The sequence below is a fragment of the Panthera leo genome, chromosome E2, assembly GCF_018350215.1.
Source record: "Panthera leo isolate Ple1 chromosome E2, P.leo_Ple1_pat1.1, whole genome shotgun sequence".
NCBI classification, from domain to species: Eukaryota; Metazoa; Chordata; class Mammalia; order Carnivora; family Felidae; genus Panthera; species Panthera leo.
The window spans coordinates 17,627,422-17,646,874 of NC_056693.1; the positions used below are offsets into that span (position 1 = coordinate 17,627,422).

Genomic DNA, 19,453 nt, shown 5'->3' on the forward strand with positions numbered 1-19,453 from the left:
GCGGGAAGTCGTTGTGATAGTCTAGTCTTCCAGCGGGTTCCCCTCCCATCTGGCCCCATTCCAAGGGTACCCCTCCCATCTGGGCCCACTCCACTGTGTGGGCGGGTTGGGTTCTGGAATTCTGATTGGTCAGTACCAGATGAAGGCCCGTCTCCGAAGGATCCCCAGTGGCTCAGAGGCCAGGAGGTGCAGCCTATCATAGACGAGAGTGAAGGGGCGGGGCAGTAGCGGGTGAGAGCGCCGATTGGGTGGAAGGCGGACCCTTAGGACCTTTGAGAGTTCCCGTTGGTTTGAGAAAACGTGCGTCAGAAACGTGGAGCGGAAGTGACTGGGAAGGGAATGGGGTAGTTTAATTCGGGTATTGGAGGGGTACTCTGGTGGACGGTCAGATTTGGGGGTGGCTGGGGGCGGAGATGGGTGTCCAAGAGGGCTGAGAATGGGGATCTAGGGAAGCTCAGATGGGAGTCCAGGGAAACTCAGAGTGTGGAATTCTAGAAAACTCGGGGTGGAGAGTCTAAGGGGTTCAGGTAGGGAAGAAGGTTTGAGAGGAGTCAAGCTCCGGACTAAAGGCCCAAGGTTGCTACAGGGAAGGGGCGCTCGGGAGGGGAAGTGTGAAGGGGTCCGGAGTGGGGGGATCCGAGGAGACTGAGAATGGACCTGTCTGAGGAGACTCAGATTGGGGGCACGCGGGTGTTCAGAATGGGACATCTGAAAGGGCTTGAGGCGGCAGGAGGGTGCATGGGGAGTTTGAATGTTGTTAGAGACCCAGACTGATGGTCGCAGGTTTGAAGTTGTTAGGATGGCCTCTCAAACTGTTTGAAGGGGCTTTGGGGTGCAGCCCTGGAGGCTATGCGTGGAGCTCTTGGGAAAGGCTCCCAGTGAGGTCAGAGGATATTCTCTGTGAGAGGCTTAAGGGGCAGAAATGTGTAGTTTCGTGGGCCATTGTGGATGAAGTTTGGGGCAGTGTTCTGGGTACTCACTGTGTCCGGGTGGCTTTTGAGATGCTGAGGACTCAGGTTTTAGAAACCAAGTGAGTTTCACTGTAGGGCCAAGGTGAGGCCCTGGCCCTTGATAAAGCAGAAAATGGGATCATAGCCTGAGGGTGGGAGGCTTGGTGACTTCAGAGTATCCTCCCCTCCCCCACAGGACTGGGTGCATGGAGTTGGTGTCCATGGAGGATCAGGATGCCAGGGTCCCAGCCCTGGAACCATTCAGGGTGGAACAGGTTGTCAGACTGGGGGTGCAGAGGGTGAAGGTGGGGACTAGAGGGTGGGGGATAGAGTGGGGATAGGCAGGCCGACTCCTGAGTTTGTGGGCTTGGACTGCTCCTTCCCTCCAAATTCATTCTTACCCTCAGGGTACAGCCCCACCCTCACCCCCACTTCCCACCCCCAAAACGGGCATTAGTCCTTTGACTTCAGGCCCTAGCCTGTTTGGGAACATCTGGAGACCCTTCAGAGGGAGGGTCTGCTCAGTGATACTAGAGCCCCGGTGTAGGTTGAAGGGCCACACCTTCACGGGGATCTCTATCCTAGGCACCACCTGTAATCTACTATGTCCCTGACTTCATCTCCAAGGAAGAGGAGGAGTATTTGCTTCGACAGGTAACCCCAACACCCTTCCGGTTTGTTTTTCCCTCCTTCCCAGATCCCTCCCCAATCTCCAGGTTCTGTGTGAGAGTCCCTAAGGCTACAGTAAAGATCCTGGCAGGAAGGAGAGTGACATCCAGCACCCATCCCTCATCTTCCCTTTTCCTCTCTCAGGACCTGCTGGGGTGTGTCAGAGCTTTTCCCAGGAAGCTTAGAAGAAACCAAACTGATTCTTAGGAAGGTAGTTCTTATGCAGCTCAGACTCCCGGTGCGGGGATAGCCCAGTGCAGCCTTCAAAACAGATGTTACTGAGATCAGATTCGTTATGCTAGAAACACGGTTACAAGTCTTATACCCTCTGTGCTGAGATAGCCCAATCCTGCTATCATAGAGAAAAGGAGGTTATAAACATAGGCTGAGATAGCCTGGTTGAGGCCCTTGAGGTTTGGGGAATTAGGAATTTGCAGTTTCAGATTTCTGTGCTGACATAACTCAGGCATCAGAATGCTACAGAGTAAACTCTTCCCTCTGCTGAGATGGCTCAGCATACACTCTGAGTCTTGGGAATAAGGTTACTATGCTCAAATCACCTGTGCTGAGATAGCCCAGTATTCTGTATTCTATTCTTAAGGTTTAGGGAGAGAAGAATTTAAAAAGCTCAGCTCCTTTGGAGTCTCAGACCGTTAGTTGTAGAGCACAGATCTTCCCTGTGCTATCTCAACTAGTGTTGTCTAGTTTGAGTCCCAGGAATAAGTTAGCTACAGAACACAGACTCTTGTGCTGAGATAGCCCCTTCCAGCCCAATAACTGTGAAAGGAATGAGATTATCGAATAGAGTACATATTTCTTGGAGATTGCCTGTTCTAGACCTTTGGGATCTTGGCTGTGGAGAGTTTTCTTTCTTTCTTTCCCTTCCATCCTTCCTTTTTTTAAACATTTATTCATTTCTGAGAGACAGAGAGATGGATTGTGAGCAGGGGAGGGGCAGAGCGAGGGGGAGACACAGAATCCAAAGCAGGCTCCAGGTTCTGAGCTGTCAGCACAGAGCCCAACGCGGGGCTCTAACTCACAAACTGCTAGATCATGACCTGAACCGAAGTCAGACACTTAACCGACTGAGCCACTAAGGCGCCCTTCTTTCTTATTTTGAGATAGAGAGAGAGAGAGAGAGAGAGAGAGAGAGAGAGAGAGAGGTGTGAGTGGGGGAGGGGCAGAGAGATAAGGAGTGAGAGAATCCCAAACAGGCTCCACTCTTCAGCACTGAGCCTGAAGCGAGGCTCAATCCCAAGAGCTGTGAGATCATGATGTGAGCCGAGATCAAGAGCCAAGACACTTAACCAACTGAGTTACCCAGACACCCGGCAGTGGAGCATTTTCAAAATACTCTCTGCTATGCTGAGACAGCCCAGCTTAGCACATTTTCTCCCTCAGGTGATAGGAGCAAAGAGGTTCCAGAAGTCGGGCTGTGCTGAGATAGCCCAGGATTCAGGAAATTACAGACTGCACACTTTGCTGGGTTAAAAAAGTCCAGTCCAGCCCAGAGCTCTGAGTAGTTTCAGACCACGATTGTGTAGCTCTGGTTCCTTTCCTTGACCCTGGTAGACACAGGGTAGAGGTCAAACAACACAATCCTGGGAACATTCTATCTCAGAGAATAATCCCAGAGATTCTGAGATGACCCATTTCCACCCCAAGTAGAGGGCCCTATGTTGAACTGGGTGGTAGGATCAGTGAGGGTGGTCCTGAAAAAGGACTGATCCCCTCCCCACCTCCTAGGTCTTCAATGCCCCAAAGCCAAAGTGGACCCAGCTCTCTGGGAGGAAGTTACAGAATTGGGGTAAGTGTCCCTGCCTTGGGGGCATGGGTGATTTGGGGATATAGGCTGGGGCAGGTGACTCAGATTGGATAGTCAAGACACTGGGTGGGTCCATGAGGGCTCAAGGGGTTCCCAGGGCCAGGAGGATTCTGAGGGGTGAGAGGTTCTGAGAGGTTAGGGATTTCCTGATAAGTTGGGATATCTCAAAGTGTCCAGGGGTTTGGAGAAGTCAGGAAGGCTTGGAGGCGTGGGGTAGTGATCTCCAGAGTCACAGGTTCCCAAGGGTCAGAGTACTGCCAACCACTAGAATATCCCTAATGGGGGTTCCAGGTGCCAGGGCTCCTTGGTTGGGTGTCCTCAGGACCCCATTCCCCTCTCCCAGGTGGGCTCCCCCATCCCCGGGGGATGGTTCCTGAGCGGCTGCCTCTGTGGCTCCAGCGCTACGTGGACAAAGTATCTGACCTCAGCCTTTTTGGAGGTCTCCCAGCCAACCACGTCCTTGTGAACCAGTATCTGCCTGGGGAGGGCATCATGGTAACCACACACCTTCACCCCGACCCCCAGACTTCCGATCCACCATGGGGCAGGGCCTTATGTTGACCCACCTCTACTCATTAAGCAGCCACATACCCCAACCAGGCATTCACCACCTCATCCCAAGCTGGGGTGCCCTCCTTGAGCCCCAGAGGGTGGGGGTGTGTGTGGACTCCTGCCCTGCCCAGCCCTGGTGCCCACTCCCCAGCCCCACGAGGACGGGCCACTCTACTACCCGACCGTCAGCACCATCAGCCTGGGCTCCCACACCATGCTGGACCTCTACGAGCCGCGGCAGCCAAAGGACGATGACCCCGCAGAGCAGGTGGGCCCTGAGACACTGCCCCAGCCACTCGTGGGCATTCTGACATCCCACATCCTCCAAGAAGCCCCAGTCCCTCCTGCTTCCAGGGTACCCCTGATACTCTCCCAGACACCTTCCCCGGTCCCCTCAAGGAGTACACCCATATCCTCCCAGACTCCAGACCCATCCATTTGCAGGGTGCCCTAGAAATGATATCTATAGACACCCCAGTAGCCTCACCTGCTAAATAAATGCCCCGATGCCCCACAGATCCCCTGGCCCCACATGTTCAGAGTGCTCCAATGGCCCAAGGTCCATATAACCTGTGTAAGACTCCCCAATACTCCCAACAGACACCCATATCCTTGGATACCCCAACACCATTTACTCATGCTTGTTCCTGACATCCTCTTAGACATCCTCTCTTTGCCCGCTGCACAAGGCTCCCCAACACAGACCTCTCTGCCACTCCAATAGTGTAGATCTGCCTTGAAGGACACCATCAGATTCTTCTTGGGGCCTCAACCCATGACTCATTTCTCAAGGACCCCCCAGATATACTGACTCCCTTCTGTGGGGGTTGCTCGTGACAGTGGCTTCCCTGACCTTTCTCTCAGTGATGCATTTCTGATACCTCATGGTTCACAGAAACTCCCCTGAACACCCAGCTGCTCCCTTTAGCCCTACATGCTCTTGGGTAGGCTGACATCCCCTTCCAGTGTGTGGGTGTCCTCAAGCATCCCGATGTCTGCAGACAGGCCCAGACCATACTGGCTCCTCACCACCTCACTGTTACTACCCTCCCCCCGCCCTTCCTAGCTTCAGCCAAGCCCTCAGTCCAGTTCCACCGTTTCCTAGGACTGCAGATCCCTGGGTCTAAGTCCCAACCCCTTGGGGATCCCAGCTGCAATTCCCTTAGACACCCCCATCTGCAACCACGTTCCTGCCCCCTCCCAAGAGACTGCTTGCCCTCGCTCCCCGCCCCCATCCCCCCCCCCCCCCCCCCCCCCCCCCACTAACTGAGACCCATAGGATTTCCCCTGCAAAGCTCCATGGGAGCGCACACTTGCACCTCAGCCTTTGCCCCTGGGAACTCGCTGACCCTTGCCCCCCTGACCATTAAATTCTGCTGACCACTACCCCCCCCTTGACTTCTGAGGGGCCCGCTGACCTTCATCCCGTCCCGCAGCCCCGGTCCCCGCCCCGGCCGACCACCTCGCTGTTGCTGGAACCGCGCAGCCTCCTGGTGCTCCGTGGCACCGCCTACACGCGCCTCCTTCACGGCATCGCAGCTGCCCGAGTAGATGCGCTGGACGCCACCTCCCTGCCACCCAACGCCGCCGCCTGCCCGTCTGCGCGGCCGGGAGCCAGCCTGGTCCGTGGCACGCGCGTCTCGCTGACCATCCGCCGCGTGCCCCGCGTACTGCGCACCAGCCTCCTGCTCAGCAAGTGATGCCAGACGCCCGCCCTGCTCACATTCCCGGGCTCTCCACCTCCTGACAGCTGTGACCCTGTGACCTTGGAACCCTGGGGCAGAGATGGCTCCCCCCCTCCCCCCCCCCCCACGGGTTATTTATTTTCCCAGTAACTTTGTGGGAACTACAGGAAGAGGCCCCATTTCAAATAAACCAACAAAAATCTTTCTTTGGTTTTGGATGGAGTGGGGGGGGGGGGGGGGGTGGCGGGGGCAGATGCCGGTTCCTGAGGGGTACGGTGTCTGGGACCTTGGATGGTGTGGGTCCTGGGGTCAGATGTACAGGTCCCTGAGTGGGGCAGAATCCATGGCTCATGAGGGGTCAGGGTTGTATCGGGAAACCCCTTAGGTGGGATGAGTGGGGTGAACCTGGGAGGTTCCGCTAACTGGCAGGTTAGGGAAGAAGGAGTTAAGTGGTGCTGCTGCCACCTGAGCCGGGCATCAAATGACCTGAGTCCAGTTCTGCTAGTGAGGAGGTGGAGCTGAGCCTGCCCCCAGGCCTCTGGCTGCCTCAGGCCTGTGTGAGTCCTGCTGAGGAGGTCTGGGGGGATGCCCCTGGCCAGGAAAAGAGCTCTCACTGGGGATCCTCACTGACTCTCTGTCTCCAGGCTCCCAGCTATGGCCCTCCCCCCACCTCTGGGCCCTAGATTCCCCTCAGAGCCCCTCAACTACCCCGCTGGAGCCCCTAGGGAACTGGACATTGCTAGATGCACCATCTGCCCTGCATCTGGAGAGAAGAGAATCAGGTAGGGGCTGGGCTTTGGAACTTAGGTCCCAAAAGGGTGGAGGCAGTAGCAGGGGCATTTTGAGGGGGGGAGGTACTATGGCTATGATCACCTAGGGACATGGGAGGGGCACCTAAGGACAGGGGTAGGGTAGGGTGGATAATGGACACCTAGGCTCAGCCAGAGGCCTGTCAATGCCTCCTACCTCCCAGACCAGAACAGGCCCAGAAACTGGGGCAAGACTCCTTGGACCCTCCCGAACACTTCCAGGGTGGGCTGAGGGGCACTGAGCCTGCTGCTGGTCCCCTGAGATTGCCAGCACCCTCTTCCAGTGAGGACCCAGCTGGGGGCAGACACCGTGAGGTGAGCTGAGGTGATCCAGGCCCCCTTGTGCCAGCCCCACCTCCTCTCCCCCAGAATCTGGCCTCCAAACTGGGCATGAGGTGATGATTCTGGAAAAGTGTTGGGCATCTGTGGGGGGAGGGACACTCCAGAAAATGATTCTTTACCAATCACTATAGAAAATCTTTATTATTTTGCCAACTGGGAGAGAATTAGCTCGTCATTGACCGTGGTGCAGTCCCATTCCTTGTGGGGATATCCAGCCCCATCACCCACTCTCTGTTCAGACCCCCAGGCCCCTTATGTCCACACTTCTAGGAGCCTTGAAAACCTGGAGATTCTGTCCAGGCCCGGCTCCACTGGGAAGGACTCCAGGTGGGAGCAGCCCTGGTGCAGACCAGAGATGGACTCTGCTACAGAAGGAGCCTGCAGAAGAGGGGTGGCAATGGAAGTGGGGGCAAGGTCTGGGTTGGCCCACCGACCCTGACTCAGTCCCCTGTGTTCCCCAGCACCTCATCTCTGGCCAGGAAGTATTGGAGGCTGAGCAGGACAGCCTATCCCTTTGCCTGTTGGGGCTGGGCCTCCGGCTGCAGGACCTAGAGCAAGGCTTGGGGCCCTGGGCATCAGCCCAGAGCGGGATGGTCCAGCTGCAGGTGGGCAGTGGGAGGCAACGGTATGGGAGGGTGGGCGGGGCCTCAGGAATGGGTACCAGCTTCCTGGGATGGGAAATGCGTTTACTCCATGTTCTAGGTGTCTGGGTAAGAGAAGGGGGAAGGGATATAACTCCAGGTAGCTGATCTCTGGTGCTCCTGGTGTGTGGGTCGGGGGTGGGAGTGGTGTCCAACCTTCTGTCCCCAGGCGCTACAGGCAGACCTATGTGGAGCAGCTGAGCGTGTAGATGCACTGCTGGCATTCGGTGAGGGGCTGGCACAGCGGAGTGAGCCTCAGGCCCGGGCATCCCTGGAGCAGGTCCTGAGGGCCCTCAGAGCCCACCGAGACGGCATCTTTCGGCGACTGTGGTGGCTGCAGGCCCAGCTGGTCAGCTACAGCCTGGTATGGCCCACCCTGGCAGTCCCCACCCAAGGTACCAATTCCACAACCCCCACGACTCTGTCCTCTGACCAGGTGTTCGAGGAGGCCAGTACACTGGACCAGGACTTGGAAGTTGAGGGGGACTTGGACGGGCCAGGACCTGGTGGGGCCTGGGGGCCCTGGGCACCCAGTAGCCTCCCTACTCCTGCAGAGTTGGAGTGGGACCCGGCAGGGGATGTTGGAGGCCTCAGGCCCTTGGGGCGAAAGACAGCCTGGACACCAGGAGCTCCCTGTGAGCTATGTGGCCACAGGGTCCCCGAGGGCAGGGGACAAGGCCTTGAGGTGAGAGCAGGTAGGGGACACCCTTCCTCCACAGGCACCCTTGGGATACCTCTGTGTGCCTCCTAGTAGGGTACTTCCCTTTCAAGGGGTCTCGGTGGCTCTGTGTCTCCCTCTATCTCTCTCAGTGTCTCTTTCTTGCTGTCTCAATGCTGTCCTCCCTCCCTCCCCCTGCCTCTCTCGGTCTCTGTGTCTTCCTCTATCTCAGCCTCCTGGTTTTTCAAACATTCCAAATTCACTCCTATTTCAAAGCCCCCAGACACATGCCCAGCTCACTTCCTTACTTCATTCCAGTGTCTCCCCAAATCTCACTTCTTCAGAGAGGCCTGTCCTGATCTCCAAACATTATCACTCCTTAACCTCTTTATTTTCTAACAGCACTTACCACATCTTGACATCGTACATTTATTTATTAATGTACAGTCTCTCTTTGCTAGAATATAAGCTCCGTGGATGCCAGGACTTTTCCTATTTGCATGCCCACCACATCCTCAGATTCTAGAACAGTGCCGGCATGTAATGGACCCTCATTAAATATTTGTTGAGTGAATGAATAAGTAATGTCTCTTCTCGGTTTCTTCGGCTCTGTCCCTCTCTTGTCTCTCCCTGAGATATTTTTCTTCCCTCAGAATCTCACCTCTGTGACAACCCCGTCTTGGCCTTTGCCCAACTTTGTGTCTGTCACTAGTTCTCTGAGAACTCCCACACCTTTATTTCCCTACAGGACATGCTCATGTCGGGCTTCAGCCACCGGAAACACTTAGCAGGTCAGCGAAGACGCTCCCTGGTCCGGAAGCCTCAGGTGAGATGGTCCTCAGCCAGCTGTATCACTCTGGAATTTTGATGGCAAGTGACAGAAACCTAACCCAAATGGAATTACACAAAAAAGAGGATGTAATTTTTTTCATGTAACTGACAAGGCTGGGTGCTGCTGAAGAGATCTCAAATGCTTCAGGGCTCAGTCCTTTCCTCTTTCAGGCTCCACTTCTCCAAGGTGGATTCTTTCTCAGCAAATGGCCACCCCAATACTCGCCCAATACTGAATACTAATTTCCCACTGGTATGCCCACCCAAGGAGAAGCAGAGTGCCACCGACCTGCTGGCAGCAATGTCCCAGGGCTGCCTCCCACTTGCCCAGCTTGGGGCCTGCACCCTGAACCAATCACAGTGGCCAAACTGATGGAGTGCTCTCATTGGCCAGATCTGGCTCACATGCCCAGTCACGGAAGTAGAGACGTGTGAGGTCAGCCACATAAGAACCTGAAGGGCTGAGAGGGGGGCGGCATGATACCCTCCACCCACTGTACAAATTGAGCCACTGTTACCAGGAGAAGGAAGACTGGATAGAGGGCAGGCACAGATATCCACTACACTGGAGAGGGTTGGGAGGGTTCCAGGAAAGGAGGAAAAATAAACTCAGCCCCATAGGTCTATGGTAGAAAGGAAGAGTCCAGAGTAAGTGTCCCTTCCATCCATTCTGCTGCTGGCTGCTGTCTCCCCTTAGGACAAGAAGCAGGCATCTCCCAACCTGCAGGATGTGATGTTGGAGGTAGACCCTGGGTGAGATGCTCGGGAGATGGGTCTGGGGGTGGGGGGTACAGGGCTCATAGTGGCAGCGCACCATAGTTTCAACATTGCATTTCTCTTCACAGAGCCCCTCCTCCTGCATCCAGGTGGTCCCTGACCTTCCTCATTCTCCTCCTCTTCCTTCTCCTCGTGGGTGCCACATTGCTCCTGCCACCGTCAGGGGGGTCCTGCTGCTCTCCTGCCCAACTGGCCAGGACACCTCATCTGGTGCTCAGCTATGTCAATGGTCCCCCCCCAGTCTGAGAACATGGCCCAGACATATGTAATAAATGGTCAATGTCCAAGGATGTGTCTTAGTCCATTTGGTCTGCTATAACAAAATAACAGACTGGGTAGCTTATAAACAATGAAGTTTATTTCTCACAGTTCTGGAGGCTGGGAAGTCCAAGATCAAGGTGCCAGCAGAGTGGCTATCTGATGAGGGCCTGCTTTCTTCTTCATAGATGGTCACCTTCTCACTATGTCCTCACATGACAGAAGGGGCAGGGAGCTCTCTTTTATAAGGATTCCAAATTCCTTTTATGAGGAATTCACTGTCACAACATAATTATTTCCCAAAGGCCTCATCACCTCCTAATACTATCACACTGGGGTGTTAGGACTTCAACATATGAATCTTGAGGGAGGCACAAACATTCAGAGGATACTGGGTGTTTGAAAACTCAGAATTTGGGATGCAGTCCTGGTGTCTGGGCAGCCCCCTCCACAGATCTCTTTGCTTTGAGTGTACAGCACAGAACTGAATCAGCCCATCTTGGATTGGGGTCCCCCAGGCCCTGAGGCAAAGATTCAAGCACAAGTAGTTTATTAGGGAGGTGACCCCTAGGCAGACTGATAGGGGAGTGGGAAAGTGAGCCAGGGAAGGCAGTTAATGAGTTGGTTGCTGCTCTGGGCATCTGGGGCACCATCCCACTAGGGACCTCTGCGAGACTGTGTGGGACACACTCAAAGTTGGTCCACCAAAAGGGTGAAGAAGTTGTGCCATTTATGTACCAGCTTCCATCTCTCATTGGTTAAGGATTGTTCCTAGAGATGTTAACTCCCCACCACTTCCAGTCTCTTCTGCCTGTCAAGGCTCCTCAGGCAAAGAGGCACAGGTGCATCCGTACAGGTTCTCCATTCAAACATTGTACATGGCGGGCTCCCAGGCTGGGCCATCCCTGGTGTAGGATTATGAAACCCCCCTTCCCCAGGGTCCTGATGACACCAAGCTGAATTGTCAGGGCTCAGTCCTGTAGTCTAGTCCCCAGCCTCAGGTGTCTAAGCTCATCCTCTCCTCAGAGTTTATGCTATCAGGACAAGAGGTAGAACAAGACTAGACTCAAGAACAGAGGCAGAACCCTTGCTAGGCTCCTGGATGTACACTAAACACACATCCCTTCCTTAATGCTCACAACCACCCAATGGTGTGTCCCCACTTAACACACCTGGAAGCTGAGGCTATAAAGGGGAAGCCCTGGCCTGAGGCCACACAGGGAACAAGAGGCTGAAGCCCAATTCCCACTGATTTAAGTGGAATGGGAACTGATTTGGGGGGGTAACTGAAAAGTTCAGGCTGCAAGGACAGCTGGATCCGGGGGCACAAATGATATCTCTCCCAGTTCTTTCCTCTGGTTTGGCTTCACTCTTACCTAGCAGTAGCCAGAGTGCCCCTCAAAACCTCTAAGCATACATCCCACCAATTCAGCAGCCAACAGGACACTCTTCCCTTATAGCCCAAAGCTGGCTCCCCTGGCCCGTGTCACCTGCTGTCAGCCCTCCCTGAATCATATGCGCTGAAAATGGGGGAGAAGTGAGTCTCCAAAGAAAACCAAGGAGCTGTCCAGAAGGGGGAATGGACACTGAGGGAGAGGGGCAGGAAGCAGCAGATTCTGGAAAAACCAGAACACAAACCTGACCTGTTTTCACATCAAGTGCATATTGTCCACACCAAGACTCTGTCCCCAACCAAGAAAAGGCATGGTCTCCCTGGCGTCACCATAAATAGGGCCAGCAGAGTCTTGGCAATTCTGACCCAACTGACCAAGTAATGGGACAAATCTGTACCACTCACTCATTCATTCAAAACTGAGTGTCTGCTTTGAGTCAGTTCCTGGTCAAAGAGCAGGACCAGGGCAGTGAACAAAACAGGTGAAAATTCTTGTCCCCATGGGGCCAACATTCTATAGGGGAGATCAACAGTAAATAAAATCTGTAATAAATAATAATACTAAATAATAATAATAAATTAATTTTAAAAACTAGGTAAAATCTGTAATAGGTCAGTTGGTGATTAAGTGCTAAGGAGAAAACTAAAGCGGCCAAAGGGAAAGGGGGTACAATTTAATTAGGGTGGTTAAGGAAGGCATCAGGGAGATAATTATGTCATTATGTTGTAATTAAGTGATTAGAGCAAATTGTAGTGAGGAAACAAGCCACAGGACTCCTAGAGTAATGCTGTCCAAGACAGATGTAACATGAGGCACAAATACAATTTTATTTTATTATTATTATTTTTTACAGGAGATATGTTTATTGAATACACTGCAAGGGAGCAGCGGCCAGGACAGCAAAGGAGAGACTGTCTGCCATGAGGCGGTGGTGAGGGACTATAGTTACAGGGCAGAGTGATGAAGTATGGCGACATAAGGAATTTTCCTTTTTTTGGTAACTGTGCCTGGTTGAGGGAAGCCCATTGGTCAGTTAGGGCCTATGATTATTTCTAGGCAGGTCACTTAATGAGACTGCATTCAGTTTGGTGGTCACTGTGGGCCTTTTCGCTTCACTCAAGTTTCCACTGCTCAAGCCTGTTGCCTAAAAAGTGGCCTCAACATTCCCTCCTGACATATCGACAATGATAAATCTTTGGCATTTGGGCAGAGGTCTCATCCTCAGTAGCTGCTTTAATTTTAAACTTTCTAATAGTCAACAGTAGAAACAGGTAAAATTTTAATAATTGAGTTTTTACTATTTAACCTTATAGACCCAAAATACTATCATTATAATATGTAACAATATAGAAATAATGTAATATTTTATAATTCTTTTTTCTTACAAAGCCTTTGAAATCTGGTAATGCTACCAAAACAATAAAATTGTGTTTAATGGAAAAAACATTTTACACTGCTCGTTTTTACATTTCAGTTACTTAAAATTTATAAAGTTTTTATCCTTATTACTATTTAAATTTTTTTTTAATGTTTATTTATTTTTGAGAGAGACAGAGCACAAGCAGGGGAGGGGCAGAGAGAGAGGGAGACACAGAATCCAAAGCAGGCTCCAGGCTCTGAGCTGTCAGCACAGATCCCAACGTGGGGCTCGAACTCACAAACTGTGAGATCATGACCTGAGCCAAAGTCAGATGCTCAACCAACTGAGCCACACAGGTGCCCCAAAATTTATTTAAAAATTTAAAAATCCCCTAGTCCCTAATCACATTTCAAATGCTCAAGCCCCAGGTTGCTCCCAGTTATCATAATAGGTAGAGGGGGAAAGTGCAAAGGCCCAGAGATGGAAGTGTGTCTGGCATGTGGGAAGGCCAGTGTGTCTGGAACATGAGTGGTGGAGGGGGAGCGTGGGAGAAGGTGAGGTGAGAGAAGTGACAGGGCCAGATCAGGTGAGACCCTGTGGATCACAGAGAGGACTTCTGATGTGAGTTAGGCCGGGGACCACTGGAGTTTGTTTTCCCAACTTCAATTCTGATACTTTTTGAACTTGTACAAAAAGAGAAGGGACAGCATTACAAGTCCTCATGGGCTCATCACCAGCTCCAGTTATTATCAACTCAGGGCCAATCCTCCCAGGCACCCACTCCCCTCTCTCTAGATTACTTTGAAGCCAATTCTAGACATCATATCCTTTTACTCACGAGCAATTCATGGAGTACTGCCAGATCAGGATTGTTTTAAGATCAAATCACAATACTTTTACTGCTGTAAAGAAAACCCTAGTCATTCTTCCACATAATTTCATATCCAGAATTGTCCAGTGCTGTATGAGGGAGGAAGCTGAGCAAGAGTGGTGGTAACACAAAATGCCTGGCTGGCTCAGTTGGTAGAGCGTGCGACTCTTGAGGGGTTATGAACTCGAGCCCCACATTGAGTGTAGAGACTACTCAAAAATAAAGTCTTAAAAAAAAAAATAATTATGGCGGTAACTTGCTGGTGTGGCTAGTGGCTCGTCATCAGGTACTGTGAGTTTCCCACACTTCCCTAAGGCCACACTAGGTCACTTCACGTGCCTGGTCACTGGCTCGGCCCCTTGGGACAGCTGAGTGTGGGACCCAAGACAAGAACATATTCTAGTGAACTGTCGTTCCCAATAGAACGGAGATCAGAATCTGTAAGGGAAACCAGATATTATTTCACAAAAGCCACCTGTGTGGCTCAGTCGGTTAAGCATCTGACTTTGGCTCAGGTCACGATCTCATGGCTTGTGAGTTAGAGCCCTGCATCAGGCTCTGTGCTGATAGCTCAGAGCCTGGAGTCTGCTTCAGATTCTGTCTCTCTCTCTCTCAAAAATAAACAATTAGGGGCGCCTGGGTGGCGCAGTCGGTTAAGCGTCCGACTTCAGCCAGGTCACGATCTCGCGGTCCGTGAGTTCGAGCCCCGCGTCAGGCTCTGGGCTGATGGCTCGGAGCCTGGAGCCTGTTTCCGATTCTGTGTCTCCCTCTCTCTCTGCCCCTCCCCCGTTCATGCTCTGTCTCTCTCTGTCCCAAAAATAAATAAAAAATGTTGAAAAAAAAAAAAAAAAAAAAAAAAAAAAAAAAAATAAACAATTAAAAATTTTTTTTAAAAGGTAAAAAATCCAGAAATTTAATTGTAATTGATTGCTAGATCTGTGAAGCTACGCCTTTAAACGATGCATAAGAGATTTATAAAGTCTCAAAATAACAGGCTTTACTGTTTTCAAATCTGCTGTAAAAATGTGCCCTGTGTGTAAAGATCTCTGGTGCCCAAATGTAAATGATCATTGGCCTTTGTGTTCATGTAACTTTTTGTTTCAAATTACTGAAAAGTTTTAAGACTAGCACATCAAACTCCCATATACCCTTCACCCAGATTCACGGGCTAACATTTTACCCCATGTGCTTCACCATTTACACTCTTGCTAGTATATTTATGTATGTGCATATATTTTGGACCATTTTGAAAGCACACTGTAGACATGATTGATACTCTTTACTCCTAAATACTTTGGTGTATAGTTCTTTTTAATTTTTTTTTTTTTTATTTGAGAGAGAGCACAGCTGAGGAGAGGGGCAGAGGGAGAGAGAGAATCTTAAGCAGGCTCCATGATCAACATGGGCCCCCAACTTAGGGCTTGATCGCATGACCCTGGATCTGACCTGAGCTGAAGTCCAGAGTTGGACACTCAACCAACTCACCCAGGCACCCCTGGTGTGTAGTTCTTAGGAACAAGAGCATTCTCTTACACTAGTGTAGTTATCAGAATCAGGAAATTTAGCCACTCCATTCAATTCTGTTATTAATCCACAATACATACTCCAAATTACTCCAAGCCCCATAAGTCCTTTATCGCAATTTTCTTAGACCAGGAGGTTCCTGTTTGACAGGGCTAAGGGATTGAGAAGCATTGACCCTGGGCCTTAGCAGAGTAAAAAAAGACACAGCACAAATACAGAGAGTATCAACCATATGTAAACATTGGCACACTTTGAGTCAAAGGCTTGGGGGAGGTTTATTTGGGATATGATCCCAGGAGACAGGAGTTAGGGAGTGGGGAGAGTGAGACAGGCCAGGGGATATGCCAGAAAAGGTGCTCATGAAATGGTAACTGCTGTGGGCGACCGGGGCTCAGTCCCACAGGGGGCCTCTGAGGAACCTTGGGGAATAGACCTGCACTCGTCTCATCAGACAACAGGCAGGCTGGAGCACTCATCCAGTGACTGCTGTCCCCCCAGACTAAGGATTGCTCCCGAGCGCATTAACCCACATTCTGTAACTCCCAGAAAGCCCTCATGCAAAGGAGCAGACACAGGAGCTCACAGCAGGAAGCCTCCTCTTCTTTAGCTCCACGTGGACTCAAGTAGGCGAGAGGGTCACAGAATTGGGACATCATCTGGTGCCACACCATGTATTTAATTCACCCTATTATAACTGCCACATGAGGACGGCCCTATTATGATGCCCATTTCACAGATAAGGGTACTGAGGCACGAAGAGGTTAAATCACAGGTCCATGATCGTATAATTAGTAGTACGTGTTGGAGCTGGGATCCAAATGAAAGCATTCCAGTTCCAGAGTCCACGCTCTCAATCACCACTGACCTACAACTGCCTCCCTCACATCAGGCACTCCCTTCCCTCACTCCCTCTACCACACAGACTCTGTTCATCTGTAGTACCTGGGTAGAACATCTCTCCTGACCCAGGTCACCCGGCCCCAGTGGGAACTTGCTCACTGCCTGCAGCCCTGCCAGAAGCTCCCATCCTGGAGCTCCTTAGGGCTCAAGATCTTGGATCCAGGAGTGAGCAAGAGGGAGAGGTGAGTGATGCGGGAGAGATGTAATGGACAGAGATATGGGAGGAGGTACGCCTGGGGCCTATGGGTCTACCTCTCCTCCCCAACACCTGGTCCTTGCTGACAAAAGTCCTAGCCTGTAGCTGAGGCTGGACTCTTCAGCCAGGTTTGAGGTCCCCAGTACTGCCTCAGGGGTTTCCAGGCAGGCCTCCTGAGCTCCACCATTTTCTCTCTTACCTCCCTACCTTCTGTTAAGGAGTCAACTGGGGTTTCTTTGGGGTCAAACCACGGTGGGTCAATGGATCTGCCCAGGGGCATGAACTAGGCTGCTTCAACCAATCTGCTAGTCCAGAGGGCTCCGGAGAAGAACAGATAGCTCCCCATACCTCCCCCTCCCAGAGGGTCACTTCTTGGTTTGTGAGGGCCTTTAAAAAAAATCCCCAAATACATGAACTCTTTAAGACCACCAAGAGGGAAGTAATCACATCTCCAATTTTATTCCTTTTGTTCAACAGTCCTGGGAGGAGAAGGGCCCAGGAGTCAGGGTTTCCCCTCAGAACCATCAAGTATAGGTCTTGACGGGTCTTCAGTTGATCAGATGGGGTAAGATACCCCAGCCCCTTCCCCACAGGTCCTAGTCTGCCACAATTAACAGGAAGAAAGTTTTCCAAAGGGGATTCGGGGCTTCTCACCATCCATCAGGGTATCTTCCCAAAATTCTCAGCAAAAAGTCTGCTCTTCTCAGAGTTAAATACAGGAGAGGGGAGCCAGAGGTAAATAGAAAGGTGTCTCTTCTTTCCGTCCGACGGCAGGCGTCTTGGTTCCCCATGCTTTAGGGTAAGGAGCTCTCAGCTTGACACAGTTCAGCCAGCCGGCAACCAAGCCACTCCAAACCCTCATGAGAGTTCGACCCGTTATCATGGATCGTGCAAGGTCGGTCATCTCTCACCATCTATCACGGGGGTCGCTGGCACCCCACGTCGCTAGGAGGGCTCTCCGATTCCCCAATCCATTGAGCTGGTCTTAAGACCTTTCACGTTTCATCAGGCAGGTTCCCTAGTCCTCCCACACAGTCAGGCGGGCCCCCGGTTCCCCTGCGCTATCGGGTAAGCTCCTCGTCCTGTCACCGTCCATCGGGGGGTGTCTCCGGTGACCTCATTCCGTCAAGGGGATTCCTCGGACCATCGCCATTGTCAGGCTGGGTCCCTGGCGCCCCCGCGCCGCTGGACTCCTGGGTTGGACTCCGCTGACGCACGAACGCACCCATGGCAGTGGCGTGGCCCGACCGTAGCAGCTGCAGCTGGCGCCGCCCGCGGCGGTACAGGTACTCGATACGCAGCACGTCGGAGCGTGGCAGGCAAGCATGCTGCCGGAACTCGGCCCGCACCCGCGCCTCGGCGCCAGGCTTCCCGCGCCCGGCGCGCAGAAGCTCGCGGTACAAGCTCAGAATTTGCCTCTGCAGCCGGCTGGGCCGGCTCATGGCCGCAGCTGGGCCCAGGGCGCACACAGGTAATGCCCGAAGAACAGTGGCGCAGCACCACCTTTGCGAGACACGGCCGTGCAAGGCAACAGGCACTTCCGGCCCGCGCGCTTCAAAACTTCCGCTTCCTGCCTTGGCTAGCTGGCGCCGTCGAGCCGGGTTGGCTGTCGATGCAGTTACGTCACAATATTGTGGGTCAGGGGCGGAGCTGCAGGTTCCCCCGCCTGCCCCAGAGGGAATCTGTGTCCTTGAGGGGAATGCAGTTCTGGGGACCCGAAGGAGGAGGGAGCTAGGTGCTCGGACTCAGGTTTTGGGTCGGAAGGGGACAGGGTCCCGACCTAACTCCTGAGTCTTGGGAAACGAAAACTATAGGTTGAGACCCTTTGTGTCCCCCAGGGCGCGGGGGCACTGGGAAGTAGAAGATATAGGCACAAGCAGGTTTTGGTCATAAATTATTTATTAAAACAGTCTCAGGAAGGTCCGTGGGTTCCCATCCCCAGGGCAGGTGTGCGTCGAGGGGGGTGGAGTGGGGGGGTGGACGAGTCCCAGCCCTGGGCACACGCTGAGGTGCGGCGTCAGGCGGTGAAGTGTTGGGTCACGGCTGGAATAACAAGCTTCTCCGTGCTGTGGGAAGACCATCAGAGAGACGGTGGAATAACAAGCTTCTCCGTGCTGTGGGAAGACCATCAGAGAGAGGGTATGGGCTCCAAGTCCCCAAAGGCAGCCTGTGGCGCAGGGAGTTGCGCTGGTCGCGCCCTCTGCCGAGAGAAGTCAGGTCCCCGGGCAGGAGAAGGTAAAGTTCTCACCAGTTGTTGAAGCCCCGAACCCGGCACGACTGGAACACGTCGACTAGGCTGGCATCCCGGAGTCCTCCTGGGAGTATCAGGTCGTCGGCTGCAATTCCGTTGTAGTTCCCGCAGGCTGCCCGGAGGCGTCCTCGTAGCGCGGGGGAGGCCCGTAGGGACACAGCCCCCTCGGGCCCCACCAGCACCCGCAGCATGGGGGACCGCTCGATGACAACTCGGGAGCCCTCAGCCCAGCGTGCGACCACGCCCCTGCACACTTGCGCCGGGAGGCTGGCGGGTTGTCCATTCACCTGCAGAGAGGAGGCGAGTGAAGGGCTGGGATTAGGGCCCGAGTCCGGAGGCGGGGCTCTGAAACTACTGTGAATCCTGTCGGGTGTCTCTATCAAAATGGCATACCCAGGTCTTTGCTAGAGGAAAAAGGTCTGGTATTTGCTTTCAAATCCTCCAGCGCGAACAAAGCAAAGAGTGGGAGGAAAAGATGAAAGCAAAAATGGCAAAACATTTGTAACTGTAACGGAGTTTCATGACACACCATTCTCTCTTCTTTTGTGATGCTTGAATTTTTCCATAATAAACTCTTTCCTAAAAGGGAGCTTTAGAGAACAAAGTCTCTAGAACCAGTTGCATTTCTCTCACCTGTGTCTTCATAACCTAATAACCGTTTACACATACTCTGTGCCAGGCACTATTCCAAGTGCTTTAATATTTGGTTATTTATTTTATAAGATAATGTATGACAGTATATTGCATTATGTAATGTAATTGATATTTTAATATACTGTCACCTAAATTAATTATGTAATTAATGATATTAAATTTATAAATGATACTAAATCCTCACCAACACTCTGACAGGGTAGATCAGTACTGTATGCCTAGGAGCCTCTTGCCTTTTACTGATTAGGAAACTGAGGCCCAGAGAAGTAACATAGCTTGCCCAGGTTCACATAGCTGGTAAGTGGC

At 52.4% G+C, this 19,453-nt stretch overlaps 3 protein-coding genes across 12 annotated transcripts; 2 read left to right on the forward strand and 1 right to left on the reverse strand.

Annotated features, from left to right (window-relative positions):
* Window positions 1-278: 278 nt before the first annotated feature.
* Window positions 279-5,886, forward strand: ALKBH6 (alkB homolog 6). Of its 7 annotated transcripts, none has more exons than XM_042919121.1 (7): window positions 279-300; window positions 1,147-1,225; window positions 1,536-1,604; window positions 3,366-3,426; window positions 3,767-3,939; window positions 4,148-4,264; window positions 5,433-5,886. In XM_042919121.1, the coding sequence occupies exons 2-7, from the start codon at window positions 1,157-1,159 to the stop codon at window positions 5,694-5,696; spliced, it is 753 nt and encodes a 250-aa protein (XP_042775055.1). In that variant the 5' UTR covers window positions 279-300; window positions 1,147-1,156; the 3' UTR covers window positions 5,697-5,886. The 7 variants fall into 7 exon arrangements, with proteins under 7 accessions (XP_042775055.1, XP_042775052.1, XP_042775053.1 ...); XM_042919118.1 differs by lacking the exon at window positions 279-300 and adding an exon at window positions 307-358; XM_042919119.1 differs by lacking the exon at window positions 279-300 and adding an exon at window positions 369-576.
* A 45-nt stretch (window positions 5,887-5,931) lies between these two features.
* On the forward strand, window positions 5,932-10,026 carry SYNE4 (spectrin repeat containing nuclear envelope family member 4). 4 transcript variants are annotated; one of them, XM_042919101.1, is made up of 8 exons: window positions 5,932-6,463; window positions 6,655-6,805; window positions 7,294-7,437; window positions 7,643-7,837; window positions 7,910-8,158; window positions 8,880-8,957; window positions 9,660-9,715; window positions 9,808-10,026. In XM_042919101.1, exons 1-8 carry the CDS (start codon window positions 6,336-6,338, stop codon window positions 9,983-9,985), a joined length of 1,179 nt encoding a protein of 392 aa, XP_042775035.1. In that variant the 5' UTR covers window positions 5,932-6,335; the 3' UTR covers window positions 9,986-10,026. The 4 variants fall into 4 exon arrangements, with proteins under 4 accessions (XP_042775035.1, XP_042775036.1, XP_042775033.1 ...); XM_042919102.1 differs by having other exon boundaries at window positions 7,643-7,822; XM_042919099.1 differs by having other exon boundaries at window positions 5,932-6,238; window positions 6,326-6,463; window positions 7,643-8,158.
* A 6,651-nt stretch (window positions 10,027-16,677) lies between these two features.
* SDHAF1 (succinate dehydrogenase complex assembly factor 1) lies at window positions 16,678-17,802 on the reverse strand. The gene has a single exon (XM_042919162.1). It carries the CDS (start codon window positions 17,682-17,684, stop codon window positions 17,328-17,330), a length of 357 nt encoding a protein of 118 aa, XP_042775096.1. The 5' UTR covers window positions 17,685-17,802; the 3' UTR covers window positions 16,678-17,327.
* Between the last annotated feature and the right edge of the window lie 1,651 nt (window positions 17,803-19,453).

Coding starts and splice junctions, on each gene's coding strand:
- SDHAF1 (XM_042919162.1), bottom strand. CDS start 17,684: ATGAGCCGGCCCAGCCGGCTGCAGAGGCAAATTCTGAGCTTGTACCGC.
- ALKBH6 (XM_042919116.1), top strand. CDS start 774: ATGGTCGCAGGTTTGAAGTTGTTAGGATGGCCTCTCAAACTGTTTGAA. Junction 1,226..1,535: donor AACCATTCAGGGTGGAACAG/GTTGTCAGACTG, acceptor TCTCTATCCTAG/GCACCACCTGTAATCTACTA. Junction 3,427..3,766: donor GAGGAAGTTACAGAATTGGG/GTAAGTGTCCCT, acceptor GGGTGTCCTCAG/GACCCCATTCCCCTCTCCCA.
- SYNE4 (XM_042919099.1), top strand. CDS start 6,336: ATGGCCCTCCCCCCACCTCTGGGCCCTAGATTCCCCTCAGAGCCCCTC. Junction 8,159..8,879: donor GCAGGGGACAAGGCCTTGAG/GTGAGAGCAGGT, acceptor ATTTCCCTACAG/GACATGCTCATGTCGGGCTT. Junction 9,716..9,807: donor ATGTTGGAGGTAGACCCTGG/GTGAGATGCTCG, acceptor TTCTCTTCACAG/AGCCCCTCCTCCTGCATCCA.